This window comes from Passer montanus, unplaced genomic scaffold (assembly GCF_014805655.1).
Source record: "Passer montanus isolate IOZ18808 unplaced genomic scaffold, ASM1480565v1 scaffold47, whole genome shotgun sequence".
NCBI classification, from domain to species: Eukaryota; Metazoa; Chordata; class Aves; order Passeriformes; family Passeridae; genus Passer; species Passer montanus.
The window spans coordinates 2,644,795-2,664,214 of record NW_024369596.1 but is presented as its reverse complement, the minus strand read 5'-3'; the positions used below and the strand labels follow the sequence as shown (position 1 = coordinate 2,664,214).

General features: G+C 49.7%; 1 protein-coding gene across 2 annotated transcripts in view; it reads right to left on the bottom strand.

The window, feature by feature from the left end:
* Nucleotides 1-10,933: 10,933 nt before the first annotated feature.
* The window catches only part of GRIK4 (glutamate ionotropic receptor kainate type subunit 4), a 185,739-nt gene continuing 177,252 nt past the window's right edge, over nt 10,934-19,420 (bottom strand). For both annotated transcript variants that reach the window (XM_039722070.1, XM_039722071.1), the window contains 5 exons: nt 19,060-19,225; nt 16,310-16,535; nt 14,706-14,834; nt 12,057-12,175; nt 10,934-11,439 (listed from right to left, as the gene is read on the bottom strand). In XM_039722070.1, the coding sequence (XP_039578004.1) occupies nt 11,074-11,439; nt 12,057-12,175; nt 14,706-14,834; nt 16,310-16,535; nt 19,060-19,225 (1,006 nt within the window). In that variant the 3' untranslated portion in view covers nt 10,934-11,073. The remainder of the gene's footprint in view (nt 11,440-12,056; nt 12,176-14,705; nt 14,835-16,309; nt 16,536-19,059; nt 19,226-19,420) is intronic.

The window sequence follows — 19,420 nt, the reverse complement described above, 5'->3', positions numbered from 1 at the left end:
GGGAGCAGGGAGGACCCAGGGAGCTGTTTGCCCTGGCCCAGCCTGTGACCCTGTGGTGCCACACAGGGATGATGCCAGGGCCCAGCTCTGGGCACAGGAATTGCCTCAGGGTGACACCCCCTTGCCCCAGGCTGCTGCTTTGGATACATTAAATTACCTAAAATCTGCCAAACCACAACCATATAAAATTACCTGAAACTTGCCAAGCCTTGACCACATAAAATTACCTAAAATCTGCCAACCCACAACCACGTAAAATCACCAAAACCTGCCAAGCCTTGACCACATAAAATTACCTAAAATCTGCCAACCCACAACCACGTAAAATCACCAAAACCTGCCAAGCCTTGACCACATAAAATCACCTAAAACCTGCCAAGCCCCAGCCCCTGCAGGCCCAGGATGTAAAATGCCAGCAGCCCTGGCTGTGTGGCTCCTGCAGCAGCCAGAGCCCTTTGCTGGCAGTGCCCGCCTGCTCCTTACCAGTTCACCCCCTCCTCTCCTGTTTGCCCAGTGCTGGCGCCTCCTTTCCTGCGGTGGCTGCTCAAGGGCAGAATTAGAGAATCCCAGCTTGATTTGGGTTGGAAGGGATCTTAAAGCTCATCCTATTCCACCCCCTGGATGGGAATGTAATAATATTATATTATATTATATTACATATAAACTATAATATAATATAATGTAATTATATTATATATAAACTATATCTCTCCCTGCCAAGAAGGAAAGTGAGGCCATTGCAGAGCTGCAGCCATCAGCACATCAAGCCCAGCGCCAAGCTTAAAAGCTAAATAGGCTTAGTCATAGAATCTAATGAGCTAATCAGAGGTGCCCAAACCTATTACCAGCAGGAAAACACAGCTGCACTGCCTGCCGTGCCCTGCTTCTCCTCGGGCTCTTTAAACAAAGCACAGAGCACTTTCTTCAGGAAAAAACCTTGGAGAAAACCTTGCCTGATGCCAGGGTCATGCAGACACATCACTGCCACATCCCGTGGTGAATGTACCCCTGTGAAGGGCTCAGGGCTCCCCAGGTGTCCCAGGCACGTCACACTGACCCTCTCCAGCAGCAGCTCTGCCCTGTGCCCCCCTGCCAGCCCCACTCTCCTCCCTCCTCTCCTCCTGGGCTGCTCTCAGCAGCAGCCCCAAGCTGAAATACATTTCCTGGGCCTGTTTGTCCTTTCACAGACAGAAAACCACTTGGGTGTCCTTGCTTTTTACCCTGTTGACACAACACTGGGTTCATTCTGCTCTGGGCAGGCCAGCACAGCTGAACATTTCCTTGCTAGCACTCCCTAAAAACCCTTCCCTCCCTGCTCTGAAGGGCTCATTTGGTCCTTTCAATACATTCTGGGCAGAGCTTTGTCTGCACTCAGTTTTCCTTCCCCCTCTGCCTCTCGGATCTGTTTCAGGGAGATAAAGAATTCCATTGCATCCAGAGGCCACACTCTTCCCCTAACAATCCTCGTGGTTTCTTTTTGCACAACTCACCTGGGCTATTCAGTTGCTAGAAGGCAGACAGAGCATATTTTAGCTGGTAACTGGCACCACAGTTTGATTGGAAACACATTTCAGGGGCTGCTTTCTATAATTACAGATGGGCTGGATAGAGCAGATGTCTGCGTTAACCTCCGCTGGGTCAGTGCTGCAAGTGTGAGAAAGTGGCTGCTGGAGCCCTGGCTGACTTCAGAGCCCATTTCCACGGAGCCTGGGCAGGTCAGGGAATTGTTAACACAATATAATCTTCCCCCTCCAGGGAGCAGTTTGAATTCAGCCCAAGCTAACCCAGATCCTGAGTGCTGATCACGCTGCCGTCTCATTGTTCAGGTTTTGTGGGTCTCCATCTCCTCCTCCCTGGCACACAGGTATCCTCTTGCCCAAGCTTCTACCAACCCTGGCCCCTCCCTGGCAGGCTCCCCTCTTTCCCACAGCTGCTTCCTCGGGGTTAAACAGGCCATGGGAACTGGGAGAACTGGGATCAGCTCATCCTCCTCCTGCCTGGCTGTGCAGGGGATACCAGCAGTGATGCCTCACACCCACACTCACCCCACTGACACGTGTGAGGTGACAGGGCCACCAAATCCCAGTTATTTTCATATTTTTAGAGCTGGACCTGATTAAACTCAGCAAGCAAAACATGCTCAATATCTGAAAATAATCCCATCCCATGGCTTCCCTCTAATGCACCACAAATTAATGTCACCACAAATGTCACTGGGGCACTTACCAGGGTCTGAGTTGCACAAACAGAGGCCAGAAGGGAATCACATCCAGAATAAAAGCCACAAACTCCCCTAATTTCTCTGCCATTTGGTCTGAAGAGCAAAAAAACTCTCTCATGTATTCCTGAAAAATTACCTGAGATGTGGAATCAAACCCAGTCTGTGAAAAATCAAAGAGTTAATTACACACTGTGCTAATGAAAAAAAAAAAAAAAAAAAAAGGAAAAAAGCAGGCTTTATTCCAGTTAGAGCGAGGCATCTAAACCCAATTAATTCCCAGCTCACACTAATAATGTTCTAAAGGTCTCGCTGCACACAGAGCAGGAGTGTCACTGTCACACTCAGGGGCACGGGGACACCGAGGTCACAGAGTTTCCCTGGGTCACACACAGAGATAATGGCAGCAGCAGAGCAGAGAGCATCTTTTAGACTGTGCTGCTTATCAGAATACTTCTCCCTATATTAAAAACAGCAGAGGTTTTAGGGGAGGGCGGGGGAGAGGATTTAAACCATGCAATTTTCTATTTCTTTTCTGTAGCTTTTTGATCCTTTCACTTTCGGGTCTAGCAAATGCAACTTTCTTCATCCTTGGAGATTATTCTTCAATTCCTCAAAGAGGCTTCAATTTTCTCACAAATCTCTCTTCCTTTCACTTAATTTAAACATTTATGGCCAATTCCATGATTTAATAATGAGAAATAAAATTGGAGATTTACTAAGTGTGGAGAGAAGACCTTTCATTCCATGTGGGGATTAAGAAGGGAGTTAAAGGTGTGAGCCCTGCTAGCCTGACCTGAGCTCCAATCCTGAGGGATGCTGAGCATTCCCTGCTCTCACCCAAACCAGGGAATGCTGAGCACAATGCAGATTTGGACCCTAAAGACTGAAGCAAACCCATAAATCCACAGCAGGGCTGTTTCAGAGATATTTTGCTAATAACTTTAGAGCCTGACTTCATTTAGCAGCAGTGGCAGCTGATCAGGTGCAAGCTGCTCCTCGCTCCACCATTAATTTAAGGTAAGTGCTCACTGGGATCTTTGTTCCGCACAAACGCTCCCCAAATCACTTCCTCAGCCTCCGTCAATTATCCGAGACTAATGCACCTTGAAGTTACCTTTTAGAGCAAACATTTCTCCGTGGCCATAACTCTCAAATATTATCAGTGGCCCAAAGATGGGGACAATGCAGCTTTCAGCTTTGGAAATTGAGGCTGCGCGTTCAAACGGAGAAATCAGAAATAAATCAGAAATAAATCAGCGCCGGCGGAGCCCCAAGATCTATTGCATTTTCATAATTTGGCAATTGCTAGGCATGCTCAGAGGATCAAATGGACCTTGAGCTCTTTATGCAGTTGATTTCATTTTCTGGATGGCTACAATTAGATAAAGGCAGCTTTCTCAGGTACTGCTGCAATGGCACTGCTGCAAATGAAGTCTGGCAAATCAAATCTCCCCCCTTCGGGGCCAGCTGGCTGCTGTCACCCTCTCCAGCACTGTGGGGACCCTTCTGGGTGCTCAGGGCAGGATGCAGCTGCCCTGCTGTGCTTGGGAGACCCCCAAACTCAGATCTGCCAGCTCTGTCCTCTCCTGTGGTCCCTCAGCGTGGCATCCACACATTTGGAAGTGCCGTGGCACAGCCAGGCACTCACTGCCCCAGCCTGGGCACAGACCATGCTCAGAGCCCTTCTCCAGCCAGCTCTGGATCTGTCCCTGCTGTGGCACCCACCAGTTCCAGACACAGCTCATCTCAGATCACAATTTCCATCCTGTTCACTCAGGCAAAAAGGGCTCCAGCAGACACAAATGAGCCCAGACATGGAAAAGGCCGAGCCTCCCTCTGCCAAATGTCCTGGATTTGTAGCTCTGATGAGACAGAGAGGTGCCACTGCTGCCTGATTTTGGAATGGGGCTTTGGCTGGGAGAACAGGACAGAACAGAGCTAGAAGCTGTCCCTTCCCATCTTCTGTGTAACAACTCCATTGCAGGTCTGGATCCCACTTGGAGAACGATGCTGGCTGCGTCTGTGGGCTGCCAGAATTCATAATAATTAACCATTAATGTTGGCAAACACTTGGCAAATCTCCACCCGCTCTTAGAGCCCTCTGCAAACAGGAACAGATTAAACCTTGCCAGTCCTACACACGAATCCAAAGATTTCCCTCCATTTCTATTCTCTGACAGGGTATTTAGCAAACAGGGCAAGACTGGGAAATACTCAGGTCACCCCCATTTTACAGAGCAACATTTCCAAAGCCCCAACAAGCCCTGCTGGTGCATCAAGAGTGAAAGTTTGTGGCCTCCAGCCCTGCCCCACCCTTCCTCTGCCTGCCAAGGCTTCATCCTTATCTCACTGGCAAGAAAGTCCAAGCAGGAAAGGGATGCACACTCAGCCCAGTCTGTCATGGATCAGCAAACTGGTGGAGAGATAGTTCTGCTTCTGTCCTCGCTGCTGGGGCACAGCAGAAAATAACCCAGAAATAGCCCTGAGCCAAGCACAGAGCACGGGCTGCTGTGACAGCAGCTCCTCTTGTCCCTGCTATGGCTTGGTGGCATTTTTGCCACCCAGCGTTGCCATCCTTGTTGCTGTTTTCTGACACTTCCCTGTGGACGTGATCTTGTCCAAAACAAACCTAAAAGCAGTGGGTTTCACTCCAAAATAGTGATGTCCCCTTGAAATACAGTGCTTAATGGAGGAATTAGAATGGAATAGGTCGGTCAGAGTAAAAAACTACATCTTCTAAAACAGCAGACTTCCTCCTCAAAGCCATTCCCTGACAAAACTCCAGTTTTCCACTCAAGGCCTAGCTCCAAACAGAAATATCATCCATTTGACCCAGTCACACTGTGCCAGGGCCATTAGAAATGGCCAGCAGACAAACTTTCCTGACACAGGAGAACAGTCTGGCTCCCAGGACCTCAGAGCAAGGACATTTGGTGGCTTTCTGCTCATGTCTGGCTCCCTCCCATGTCATGGCCTTCATTCCAGCTGAGGGCTCAGGATGAGCAGTTGTTCAATAAAACCAGGGGCTGTGTGCTCACCTCCTTGCTCCAGTTTAGCTCAGCCAGCAGCAATCAGAGCATCCTCCCTGGCTGGGCTCAGGAACACTCAGGAGCTTTTGCTGTAGACTCTGGAAGAACAATCAGTTTGAGGCTTGCAGCTCAGACATCTCAGTGCCCGTCTGGGAATAAAAAGGTCTTTCTTCTTTTCCTCCCCCGGTTCTTTCCCCTCATTTGTGTTCATTTCTGGCTTTGAAAGGAAATTGCTTTAAATCTCAGCTCAGCAAGAGCTGGAAAGCCAGGGGAACATTCCCTGGCAGTTCAGGCAAAAGCCAGGCTGAAACCTTTTTTTTCTGAGACTTACCAACATGAGGACAAGTGTTTGGGGATGAAGAGCAAAGGGACAGGTGCTTGGAAGGCAGAGTGTCCCTGCCCATGGGAAGGGGATTGAACAAGGTCCTTTAAGGTCTCTCCCAACAAAAACCAGCTGGGATTTAGTGATACAGAAAAAGGGGGAAGAGGTTTGAAAAAACATTTGTCTAAACTGCCTTTTCCTACCCAATGTCAGTGGAAATCCCACTTACCCCATGGAGAACCTGCCAGGAATGTCCCCTCTCCCTCCCTTTACACCCCAACAGACATTTTCTGTCCTTTGCACCCTAAACTCCATACATCAAACACTGAAAACAACATCCAGGACTTGTCCCCGCACATTGATCAAAGCCCGAAAAACGCTGCTCCAAACCAGCTTGAGTCAAGGCACAAGAAATGTTAGGCCTTTCCCCTGTAACAGAGCCTTATTTATCACGGTGGAAAGGGTACTTTGGAGAGGCAAATGGCCAACTAGTCCCTTTGATACATGGAGATGCTTCAAGATAGGTATGATATAGAAAACCTCGGCGGAGATATGTCCCAGCTAATCTGACAGTTATCTCTTTTACAGCCAACTACTGTCATTTCAGTCTTTGAGAACTGCCAGCGATGCTGATAACTGCAGACCTCAACACAGCAGAGGAGAAAGCCTTTGTTAATTAAGCTGCCTTCATTTTCATGCTGCTCTGGCCCCGCCAGGGCTCTCGGGGAGGGAGCTGCTGCTGTGTGAACCTTTGTGCTGGTGATGCAGTGCCACACGTCCCCCCCCAGCCAGGGCAGCTGCACATCCTCACCCCCCAGCTGGAATCATCCCTGGGATGAAATGCTGCAGCCCTGCCACCGACCAGACTCATCAGTCACCTGGAACAGAGCAGATTCCCCCCTTGGAGGGGAAAAAAGCCTGCCCTGAAGGATGCATAAACCTGCCCATTGTCCTGATTTTCCCAGTGTGGTGTCGTGTTCCAGGGGAGCCTATTTATACTGAATTCATGAGAGCCACTTTGTGCCCAGGAGAGTTCAGCCCTGTCTTTTCAATCAGTTAGTGGCCATCAGACACTAATGGGGTTTCTGGAACTGTGGGTGCTTTATGCTCTGTTCTGCAGCTGTTTGGGCTCGCTGAGCTCTTCCCTGAGCTGTGCTCAGCCCCTCACTGCAGGCAAAGGTGATGTTCCCTCACTCTTGGATCCTCAGCGGACTTGCAAGTGTCACATGTGAGCCCAGACTTACTTTTTACCATTTCTGGGGGCGGTTTGCAGTTCTCTCTGCCTGATTCTGCCCACACTGGGGCTGTTTCCCTTGCCCTGGAGTGGTGCCTCATTCTCCTCCTGATGGCCACTGCTGCTTTCCCCCTCTAGCCAAAGTCCCTGCAAGAAATTCCATCACCTTCACTGGATGAACAAGCGAAGCAGAAGAGAGAAACACCCATCCTGCAGGTAATTAACTGCAGAGCTAAATGAAACTAAACTGTTGGAGGGGCTTTGGTCACTCATACTGGGCTTTTCACAGCCCAGTTGTGACAGCTTCACCCCAAGCCAGTCCATCTTTGCTTATTTGCTCTTACAGAAACTTAGAAAGCAGCTTAGAAACCTCCTTAGGACCCAGCCAGCCTCCACTGAACAGTTCTCACCCACAGGTCTCTTATTTTTTTACCATTCAGAGCCATCACCCAAGAACCATCCAAACCAGTTGCCCACATTTCTGTGTCTATCCCATCTTCCCTGTGCCCACAGCTGCAGTTCCCACCTCCCTGCCAGGTCACAGGGATTCACACCCCTTCTAGAACTCCAAATCTCTGCAAAAAATGCTGTTCCCTGTGGATCTTCCTCCACATTTTGTGTCACTTACCTGGCGAGGCACTTGGAGAAAGGCAGGAAGATTTTTGTAGCTGTGGAATGGTTAAAAAGATTCCTGCCTCAGGACCACTGAGGGCTTAGTGTCTGTTCTATAATTTATAGCTCAGCATCTCTCTTCCCAAGGTTTTGTGCTCACAGAGCAACCCTTTTTTATTTCATATACACGGCTCAGCTCAGGAAATGTCCCCAGGTTAGTCCAGGCCTTGTTAATACCTTCACCCATGCACCCTCTGGGGAGAAAACAGCTTTTTATCATTAGGTGAAAATGGAACTGCCTGGAAAAAACAACACAAACACGGGTTTTAGCCCACGAGGAGAGATTCCAGGCCTTTCAGCTAGGAAGCTGCCAGGCTGCTGTCGAGTGAGCCAGGGCTGGAGAACTGGCTGTCAGGGCAGGGAGAGACATGAGCCTAAACCAGAGGGCAGCAGGAGGCTCAAACACACTGGTTAGAAGGGACAAAGCAAAGTATTCCATTTTAATTGATCTAATCTTTGGCTCCTGGTGGAATTTGCAGAGATATCTTACTAGAATTACCCGGGGTTTATCAGGAGACAGCAATACTGGGAAAGTGCCTTTTGCAAGGCAAACCACTCCAGATCTTGAACTGCATTAGCATTGGGGCTGGCTGAGCAAATGAGCCCCACAATGGCTTCAAAGATGGGAGGAAAAGAAAAAAAAAACCAACCTGGGGAGAGAGGGAATGTGTGAGATGTAAACCCATCTGGGCACACAAATGTGTGTGAGCACAAACCCAGCACATGCATAATGCTGCCTGCTCCCTCCAGGGTGGGACTGGAAGGATTTAGCAGGGAGCAGAAAATGCAGGGCAGAAGCACATTAGAAAAGGCATCTCAATGACAGCAGCTTTCATCCTCCTCGTCTGAGGTCCATCCCTGCTCTGAGTGCAAAACCTCTGAATATTAAAAAAAGAAAAACAACTTTAAAAAGAGAGGAGGGCAAGAGGGACATGAAACAAATCCCCTTAAAATACAGACCCAGATATAAAATACCATGTGGGTGGAGCAAGCTAACAGGAGAGATAAAAACCAGGTGGTTTCTCATCATTTTTTTTTTCCTTGACATCCTCTGTCTGAGCAGATGACTGCAAGATCTTTGGAGATGCAGAATAATGTCTAGCTCTGTCAAGATTTCTCTTTATTCAATGCGGGGAAGCAGTGAAAAAAACATCAGGTCTGATAAATGATTCATGGAGCCTTTTCTTCTGCTAATCTGTAAATAAATTTTAAAAAGCAGCTTCCTTTTGATGAATATATTCTGCAGCTCGTAGAAACATGTTGGCCTTTAAGCACAACACAGGCGCTCTCAGATGTCTCTAGTGCTGCTGTCAGGACTCTGAAAGCCCAGCCTGGCTCCTGGCAGAGCTGCATGGAGTTTTACTGACTTGCCTCAGCTGAGGATCTGCCTCTCCAACCCCATGGCATGGGGGGAGCCTTGCTTTATCTCACTGCTCAGTTTATGCCAGGGAGAGGGGAACATCCTGTGGATTTACAGATGTGAAAGCCAGGAAGGAGCTCTGTGAGCATCTCATACGACATCCTAAAAAACAATCTCTAAATCCTCTCCTTGCTGCCTGTTTTACAGTCACTGGGAGCAGAGCTTCCCTTCACACCCTGCTGGGAACAACAGAATGGCCCTGCTGTGCCCATCACCACAGTCCACACTCCATTCTCTGTGCATCCTCAGAAACATCTGCTGGAATCTTCAGAAAAACCCTACTGTACCTATCACCATGGATCAAATTCCATTCCCTGCCCATCCTCCTCAGAAACATCTGCTGGAATCACCAGAACACCCCTGCTGTGCCCATCCCCATGGATTAAACCCCATTCCCTGTGTATCCTACTCAGAAACAGCTTCTGGAATCACCAGAACACCCCTGCTGTGCCCATCCCCATGAATTAAACCCCATTCCTCCTCAGAACCATCTGCTGGAACCACCCTGGATTCACCCTTGGGCAGCTCCAACCACCAGCTATGGGAAAGGTGGAGCTGCATCCCTGCTCACCCTGCTGCCAGTTCTGAGTTCTCTCCTCCCTCATCACCAGGTACTTGGGCTTTTTCTTTTTCAATTGACCTTTGCTTTTTAACTCCTGTTTTCCATTCAGCTACAGGTAACAGCAACACCAGGGTGTGGACACTCTCAGGCAGCAGAGAGCTTCAACAGCCAAAGCATCTCTTGCTTGTCAAATTTCTGGGTTTCTCCCTGAGCAGCTGGGCCTCAAACTGTCTCACAACTTTCCTGACTCTAAACAGGCAAGGAAAGAGAAGGGAAAAAAAAAAAAAAAAGCATGATTATACAAGGACATCTTTTATTTCAGTACATTCAAGACAAAAAGAAAACAATTCAAGAACAGGATGTACCTTCACTCAAGGCTTTATCTCCCCTGCCCCTCTCCATTGTCATCTCTTTCCTTTTACAACCAGAAATTGCATAGAATTTGTTTTTTCAATCAGAAAATTAAATTTGCCAGTGTAAACCCCACATCTGTGCCAAGCAGAGGGTGAGCTGCTGCTGTTTTTAGGGAAGTCACTATTTTCCTTACACGAGATCCCGGGCTAATGATTTTCTCAAATGCTGTGTGGCTGGAATTCACCCTGGAAGTTGAGGGTGCTCCGTGGGGTCACGGATTTGGGGAGCTCCTGAGCCTGGGGCAGAGCTCAGAGTCACTTCAGGAGCATGCAGAGCACAGCCAGGGACACTCTGGGGGTCCCAACACCTCCTCCTCGGCTGGTGGGGACGGGCAGCCTCCCCCAGTGCTCCCCACTCACCTCCCTCAAAAGGCTCCCCCCCACCCCGTCCCAAGAATAGAAAGGAAAAGGAAAAAAAAAGCAAAAGATAACCCCAGAATGAAACAAAAGACACAGAACCCCTGAAATTCCAGGCGTTTCAAGGCCTCTTTGAGTTTGCTGTGTTTGTTGGCTGTTTTTTGGCATTTTAATATATGTATATATATATATATCTATGTATAGATATATTTCTCTATATATGTAATTTCAACAACTCCTCAGATGGACTTCCAGCAAATGCTGCTTCTCACAGGGAGCGTGTCCCATCCCATCCTCCCCTTCCCCTTTCAACCCACCTGCCACCCTTGGAAAAGGAAGAAGAATTCAGCACCTGGTGCCTTGGAGACTGGGCCCTGACATACCCAAATTAAACAAAAAAAACCCCAAAATAATGACTCCTCCCTTCCCACAGCCACGGCAAATAAAAAGTCCCCCTTGCCCTTGGAGAACATCCCCCAGTAAGTGATGGAGAGGCAGCGCCATGTCCTTTCTCCTGACCTTGGAGGGGTGAGAATTCCAGGAAGCCCTCCTTGCCCCTGCGTGGGCAATACCTGCTACACCAGCCACCCGCCACGTCCCTCCTTCCCAGAGACACCCCCTGGACCTCCACCAGCCTGAGGACCTCCCTCCTGCCACGCCGGGCCGCGGCGGACACCGAAACCGCAGCCAGGCCTCAGCGCCCACGCCAAGGTGCACCTTGCTCTGGAGAAGCCGGGTAAACTGCTATTGATTTAAAAACGAGTTGACATTGTACAAGTCCGTGTTCTGTAAAATGGAACAGGACCCTCTCGTCCCACCCCGATGCCCCCCCGGGGCCCGGCGCTACTCGGGCCCGCTGCTGTTGGTGGCCTTGTCCCACTCCAGGCTCTCCTCGCTCCGCGCCGGTGACCCCGCGGCCGGCCGCGCCCGGAGCCCCTGGAAGCGGCGGCACTCGGGGCACACGCGGATGTGGGTGCAGCCCCGGGCGACCAGGGCGGCCTCCTGTGCCAGTCTTTGTGCCAGGGGGTCTGGCTCGCCCCCGCTGCACAGCTTGCCGTTGCTGAGCGTGGTCGTGCTGCGGGCTCGGCGCTCCTCGGGCAGAGCGGGGCGAGTCCGTACCACCCCGCCTCGCCTCCGACGGGGGTGGAAACTGTCCTTGCACAGGATGATGTTGCGCAGCTCCGTCACCATCTCTTGGCACACCGACACCTGCGGGGGAGAATGGAGGTGCCCTGCTCACCTGAGCGAGCTCTGAGTCCCTCAGGGGCTCTGGGTGCTGGAGTGATGAGGGCTTGGAGTGACCTGGGAATGTGGGAGGTGTCCCTGACCGTGGCAGGGGGTGGAACTGGATGAGCTTTGAGGTCCCTTCCAACCCAGGATGTTTTAAGAATCCATGGTGTGATTCTGACACCAAATTTTCATGGACTCAGTGCTGCTGGTTTTCAACATCAGTGCTCAGAATCTACACTTGATTTAACCCAATTCTGCCTCTCATCAGAGACCCCCACTGTGTTCTTCATCCCCAGATCAGCACAAGATCCAAACCTGCTGCAGACAGATATCCCATCCCCAGGAAAGGTACCTGGATGTTGGATACATCTTTGATCCCTTTGAAAGCCCTTCCTGCCTCTCTACAGCCTCACTCTGAGTAGGAATGCATGAGAAGCTCATGGATTTTAGACCCTGCCCAAAGGGCCAAGCCTGTTCCTGGGTTTGAGCTGTCCTGGCTGGGATTGCTCCCCAGCCTGGGTGCATGACTTGCTCTAGGACACCTCACGGGCAGCAATAAACACACCCTGTCCCCTCAGGACACTCCCAGGTCCTACCTCTGACTGCTCAGAGTGTCGAAGGCTCCACAAAAATTCCAGCATTGCCATAAAAATTGCTACGATTAAGCCACAGATGAGCACCACGAAGATTCCACCAATGTTCTCCATCCCCAAGCCTAAAATAAAGCAGGAGAGACACTCTGGAGAGGCAGACACATCATAAATTTCAAGTGTCACTGCAGAGAACCCCCAGGCTTTGCTGTTTTGTTGGCATTGTAGATGCCCAGCCAGGGACCAAAAGCACCGAGCCAGCAGCATCCTATTAATAGCTCCCTGCATGACTCAGATGGCCCAAGTGAGTGACTTGCAATAACTGCAGGATCGAAGATGCCTGCTCAGAAATGATGATTTTGCAGATAAACAGCCAGAACATTGGAGGGGAAGCACAAAGCAATTTGTGGACAAACTGAAAACAGGAAGGGAAAAAAGTGGGATCAAAGGGGCACATTAATCCCTGCAAATTATTCACCAAGCTCCAGTGGCTTTGAACTTGAAAAGGAAGAGGAGCAATGTTGTTAAAGGAGCAGAGATAAAGGAGACAGGGAAGGGATTTAAAGGAAGGTGGCAGCAGGAAAAGCTCCTTTGATTGCATCACAAAGTGCTGCAGGAAAATGATTCCGGCTGCTCGGACTGCAGTGGGAACGGAGAGGCTCCAAACAGGAGCAGGATGCTGTGTCACTACAGGGTGACAAAATGGGGTCCCTGCCACCCTGGGGAACCTGGCTGTGGGTTGGGTGTTTGCCCAGCACCCCTGGCCCATGAGGAGGGAACAGCCCCTTCCATGGACAGCTCATCCCACCTCATCCCACAACTCACTTCCTAAGGGATGACCACCATGCCTGCCCAGCCTGCATTCCAGAAAGTTCCACCAGCTGAAGGAAAATCCATCCCTGAAAAACCTGAGCTTTCCATGTGCTGAGCCCGTCACTTCACTCGCCACCACAGCCCTGGTCCCCAAAACTGTGCCTCCATCTGCCTGGGAGATGAGCTGACCTCAACATTTGCTGTCCTGGGATGTGGTTCCTGTCTCCTGTGTTTGGTTTGGGTCCCTGATTGGACTGATTACTAAAAAACATGTGCTCTGCCCTGGGTTGGCTGTGTGAGGCCATTACTCAACAAGAACATCTATAAAAATCTTCCTCTCCCTCCTGTAGCATTAAATCAAAGTGTAAGAATAGATGATTTATTGACTTGATCTCGGCGTGGCTTTTAGACATAAAACCTCACCAAAATCCTTGTAAATCGCTGACCTGTTTTGTTCTAAAACTTAGCAGGTCACATTTCTGCCTCCTCCTCCGTCATTCTTTTGGCAACACCCCCAGAGCAATGCAGGGAGTCTGTAAATCAGAGACTTTTGCAGAGGTGCTTCCACAGCAATGGCAAGGCAGATAAAACAGCCCAGAATCACAATTCAGACCCAAATGTAAAGGCCATCCACTCCACCCAGCAGCTCACAAGTGTGAATTTAGGGGTTGTATCTCTCTCTACACATCCTCCTCTCATTCTGTCTGGGTGCCACCTCAGACACCCAAGCTCACTGTGAGATATTTCCTTTCTCCATGCAGTTACACCTTCCTCATCTCCCAAACTGAAGAAGTGAGCCATGGCACAGGGAACAAAACAGGAACATAGGAACAGCAGAAAAACTTACCCAGGGTCACAGATTGTGCTGGGTAGTGCCAGAAACAGCCTAGCTTCCCCCTTCCAAAGCCATCTCAAAACAGATTCCACCTTAGAGCTGCTTTGGGCACAGTCCAAGGGAAAAAAAAACCAAACCTTCCACCTTCAAAAGTAACTCATTTAATAGCAATAACCTGATGTCTTACACCTTCAGCCTGAAGATAAATAACTGGGGTTGTCTGTAGAGCAGCACTGCCCAAAAGTGAGCATGACCTCCCAGCCCCATGGGGTGCCAGCAGGAACGGCACAGACACACACACCTACACCTGCTGCAAGGTCAGAACTCCAAAAGAGCTTCCCCAGCCCTGGCTTGGCTCTTTTCTCTGCTCCCACAAAGGTCACAAGGCTGTGCTTTTAACTGGGGGGCCTGCTGCCCTCGCAGAAAACACTTGCTGAGGAAAGGGCTGCTGCCAAAACTAAAAAATGCAGCAACTGTGTTAAGCTGGCAACTGCTCTCATGCTGGGACATCAGCCTAATGTGGTGGCTTTTATGGCAATTTGCATAGCATTACCCAAAAGAATTTGCTCCTCAGTTTACAAATGTACTAATAAAGTCCTTGTGTCCCTTTCCTGGCTGTTTAAAAGACGCTTTCACTTGGAGCCATTAACCAGCGGGCCTGTGGTGGAGATCCATCTCCCTTCAAGGAACCCAGGATTTTGGTCTGATCCCTTCAGCCATCCATTTTCCCAGACATTCATTAGAAGCTAATTTACCCTCCATATGCCTCCAATATTTGTCATTTGGTTGTTCCCGCTATCTCTGCCCCAGGCAAAAACACACAGCGTGAGGCACAGCGGAGCTGTTTGGCTTTCTCCTTGAGTTGTGAAGGAAGGAATCTCAGGTCAGGAGAAAGGGAAAAAGTGATTCCCAGGCAGAAAACCTGGCAGACATGCAGCTGGGTGTCCATCCTTGCACCTCTGGCCAGGACGTTTCTGTGCCTGGTCCCTTGGGAGTGCAGGGCTTACCTTTGGCTCTGTGGTCCTCCTCTTTGGGGCACTTCCCTCCTTCCCACCACTTGCGCTTCAGGATTTCCAGGCGGTTGTTCTCCTGCAGCTGGAGGATGGCCAGGTCGAACTCGTCGCGGAACACGGAGCCTGCAACGCCGAGAGGGACGTGGTAGGGCCCCACCTTCCTCCCCATCATCATCCTCGCCACTCGCCCCACCCCAGCGTGCCCAGCTAGCACAGCTCCTCTCTGGGTGGCTTGGAGGGGCTGTCAGTCCATGCAAGCCATGGAAAGCTGCAGCCACCCCACTGGGAATGTCACCTGGTTAATGTCACTTGCAGAAGGTGACTTTACCTGGCCACCAGGAGCCACACAGGCCTCTGGAGCAGGTACATGGCAAGGGGAGCTTTGGCTTTGAATGAGCAGTTCAGTATCCTGCTCCTGCAGACCATGGAGGTCCCTCTCTTGTCATTCCACCTCCAGTTCAACCTTGTTCTAACATTCCTTCCCTCAAACTGGTCACCCTGGAGTAGAAACCCTGAGTTGGAAGGAGCCCAAGGATCATGGAAGCCAAAATGTCCGTGCTGGAGGAGCTCAGTCCTGTGCTGGGCATGGAGCTCTGCTGCAGTCCCAGTGTCTGCTACCAGAGATCCTTGTCTGCCACCAGAGATCCTTGTCTGGTACAAGAAATCCTTGTCTGCCACCAGAGATCCTGAGGAAGGGCCATGGGAAAGACTCTGCTTCTCCCAGTAACTCTGCACTATTGTCCCAGCCTGCAGCTTTCTGCTCCTCTTATCTGCTACGGTTTCACTGTTTAACAAGACAATGTCAGAACAAATTTAGCCCTGAAGGTAGGGATTTGTACTCACTTTGATCAGGTTGCTGTGACTTTACAAGCTTACCCATGTTCCCTAAACTAGAGTGGCTGTTTTTGTGACGGGGGCCTTATGTAATCCACCTCAACTTTGTGTTGCTAAATGCCAGGGCTTAAAGGTCAGGACAAGGCTTCTAGGCTGTCCAAAAGACCAGCGGATCGTTTGGAATAACAACTAAACCCTTATTTAGTGGTGATGTTCTCTTGTGAGCTCATACATTTGAAAGATAATACCCCTGCATTTGTTAAACCTGATGAGAGCCCCTGAATCACCCAAGTCTCCGGCCTGCAGTTTCAAAAACCACCAGCTGTTAAGACATTCCTGCTAAAAACTACCAGAATTACCACAGCATTACTTTGACATCACTTCTGGGATTAAAACAAGGAGCACAAAACGATGCACAAACACTGGTTGGGGAAGGAAACAGCAAAGAGCAGGTATGCAGAAAACAAGCAGCAATTCTGAGACATCTTTCACATGAATCATTGAAAGAGCCGCGGTCGCGTCTCACATGGCTCTGGACCAGAGCAGGGTCTCACATCTGGCTCTGGACCAGAGCAGGGTCGTGCACATCTGGCTCTGGACCAGAGCAGGGTCTTGCACATCTGGCTCTGAGCACGGGCAGCAGGTAAGAAATAAAAAGGACCCTGTGAGATGCAACGTTGGCTTTTAGAGCCGGCGCAGCCTTTGGAACGCTCCGGTCCTCTGCCGACAGCCGAGAAGGACTAGAATTGTTCTTCACTGCCTACCGACGGGCATGCCAATCCCGTAGCCCTTGGTGTCCAGAAGGCCCCCGACCTGCGTGAGGTTGCAATTGCGCTGCCGATAATACTCGTTCATGGTGGACTCCAGCAGGAAGGCGTAGTTGGAGTTCAGCACGCGCGCGATCCCTTCCTCCGTGCTCTTCACGAAGACGCTGGGCTGCTTGGAGTACATGTAATTCCACATCCGCTGGTACGTCTGGTAGCGGGAGTTCTGTGGGGGGAAAAAAGGCAGACACAGCTCAGGGAGAAGATCTGGGGTAAATTAGGTCCTGTGCTAGGTTACAATATTAAGATATATTCTATTCCCATTGTCAAGAGCTGTTGAAACCAAGAGGGGCATTGTTTCTTCCTTATCTCCTGTTAATGGGCCCATCAATGCCTTGCCAATGACTCAGAGATAATTCCCTCCAGAAGCCATTTCTGTTTAATGGACCCAGAGAATGGTAACAGCCTGCTGTGAGATGCTCCGCCCAGGGGGGAGGAGCTAAGCATTCCTACCTGGATATAATCTGGGGTTTGGGACAGAGCAGAGAGTCTTTCCACTGGATTCCCAGAGGAACGGCTGTATTTTCCACTGGATCTTCAGAGGAAGACTACACCCTTTCTACAGGATCCCTGCTCCAACAGAACCACATCTGCCACTCCAGGAGGACTGCAGCCACAATTCCAATTGGACTGCTACCAACACCCTGACCAACAGGGTGTCAGGTTGTATTCTGATGTTGTCAGTGTTTTTTTCTTTTGTATTGTTGCATCTATTTTGGTTTTATTTTTTCTTTTCCTAATAAATTGTATTTCTGACTTGGAGTCTCTCACTGGTTTTGCTTTCAAATCAGAACAAACCCCTAAAATTAAACCCCCATAACAGGCGCTGCTACGGAAAGGCCACAATAGAGAGAGAAATCAAATGTGGTTTCAGATTAAGGAAGGATTTTGGTGCCTCATCTTTGTTTATCTCAAAGAGACCCAAATGTGTTGGGAGTTTGTTGGAAAAGCTGGGCATGAAATGCCCCAATTCCAATGGGGTCTGGCAAAACTCTTTGTGTAAATTCAATTTTAGAAAAAATCATAATTTCAGTGACCACGTATCAAAAACACACAAAAAATGCCTGAAGAAATAACTTGGTTGATTGAATCCTCTGGGTGCTCCCCCCATACTGACAATCCCCCAAACACTGTCCCAACAGTTCTTCAGTGTCAGAGACAGACTCCAGCACCCTGAGGAGGGCACTGAGGGCTGGGGACAGCACAAAATCTCTCTGGAGATTGTTGCTCACAAATTTAATTTAAAAAATAATCCAGATTTGTTTCACCCCCCTGTGAGGCAAGTTAAAGTGCTTGCTGAAAAGAACTGGGGTTTTTGTCATTGATTACAATAAACCAAAGCTCAGCCAGCTCCAAACCCTCAGAGCTGGCTGCTGGCTGAACCACCTTGGTCCGATGAAAAGAAAGCTGAGAATGATGAATCTCTCTTGCCTGTGCTGAGCGGAGACTGAAACCTGCTTGCACAAAGACTGAATATAAACACACCCTGCTCTACACGAGGATTTTCATACTGTCAAGGGCTCGTTTTCTGTGGCTGGTGAGCAATGCTGGAGAGCCTCAGGGAATCTGCTGCTGACCCAGTTCCTGTCCTCATCTGTCCAGCTCTGTCCTCTGGGTGCAGCCACTTGGGCAGGAGACAGATGAGCAGGGGGGTTTGGTTCTGTTTCACTGCATTTTTAGACCTTAAACTGCGTGTCAGTGTCAGGGGAAGCACTGCCAGGACAAGGTGCCTCAGGAGGGGACAAACATTCTTTCATGCACCCAGGAAGGGAGGGGGGATGGAAGCAGTTATTCATCACTACTTTATCCTCCCCATCCTTGCACCAGAGGCAAATGGATCCCAACACAGTTTAAAGCACCACAAATGGGACAAAACCCTCTTTTCCTAATTTCCTCTCTGATTTCCTCACTGCCAGGCAGCGCAGAGACAGTCAGGGGTTTAAACTTGAAAGCTTTCCTCAAGTGAGCCACACATATACAACCACCTCCCTCACTTAGGCCCTGCTCAGCTCATTTTAGATGTAATGTTTGGCTTAAAAGCAGCTCTTTTCCATACCCCTGAAGAGCATAAAGTTGGGCTCAAAAGCTCAGGCTGACTCCAGAGATTTCCCAGCCTTCCAAATTCAGTTCAGACTCAGAGTGGGGGGAAAGAGTGAGAACAAGCTTTCTCTCCTTTTGGAATTTCAACAAGCAGTAAATAAATAAATAATCCTCAAGCAGTTCTTTGTGTGTTCAGAGTGCTGCAGAAAATATTCACTCATTTATTTCCCTTCTGAGCAGAGTAGGAAAGATAAAAATTAAATTGGGCTAAATGGCCCACATAACTTTGCATACACTTGACTTATTTCAGTGCCACTGACCTCACACAGGCTCCAGCACTTTGACTTCTGCGAGCCTGCCCGGGCTGTGCAAATGTTTCTTTGCTTATCCCACCTGAAAGACTCTCAAATAAAAGCTAAAACCACATGGAGACCCGTGAAAATTTGAATTCCTTGTTGAAATCCCTTTTTGTGTCCTCCACCATGCCTCTCCCACCATTCATCCTGTGCAGGGATCTCTCCAGATGTTCCCCTTCGTGCCAGCAACTGGAGTGACACAGGGGCACAGCGGGCTGAGGGGACACCCCAATCTGACTGAGGGGTGCCCTGTGCTCCCCCTGCCCCCCAGGCAGCCAAAAAAATGGGGTTTACTTGGAAGAAGGTCATGCTGGAGCCGCCGTGGATGGTGCCGTACTCGATGGTTGTCTGGTCAGCAAGGTCATCCACGGACTCGATGGGCACATCCATCCTCTGCACGGTCAGGAATGCTGCCAGGTTGGCCGTGTAGGAGGAGATGATGATCAAGGTGAATGCCCACCTAGGGGGAGGGAAGGGAAGGTGTGGTTTCCCTCAGGAAATCTGCACGTCCATCACAGAATCACAGAATCACTGAGGCTGCAAACTCCCTCCAAAACCATCACAGTGTCATGCAGGCAGGTGAGTGCCACATCCTTGAACACCTCCACCTGGGCAGCCCCTCCCAAAGTCCCACAGCCCTTCCCATGAGGAAATC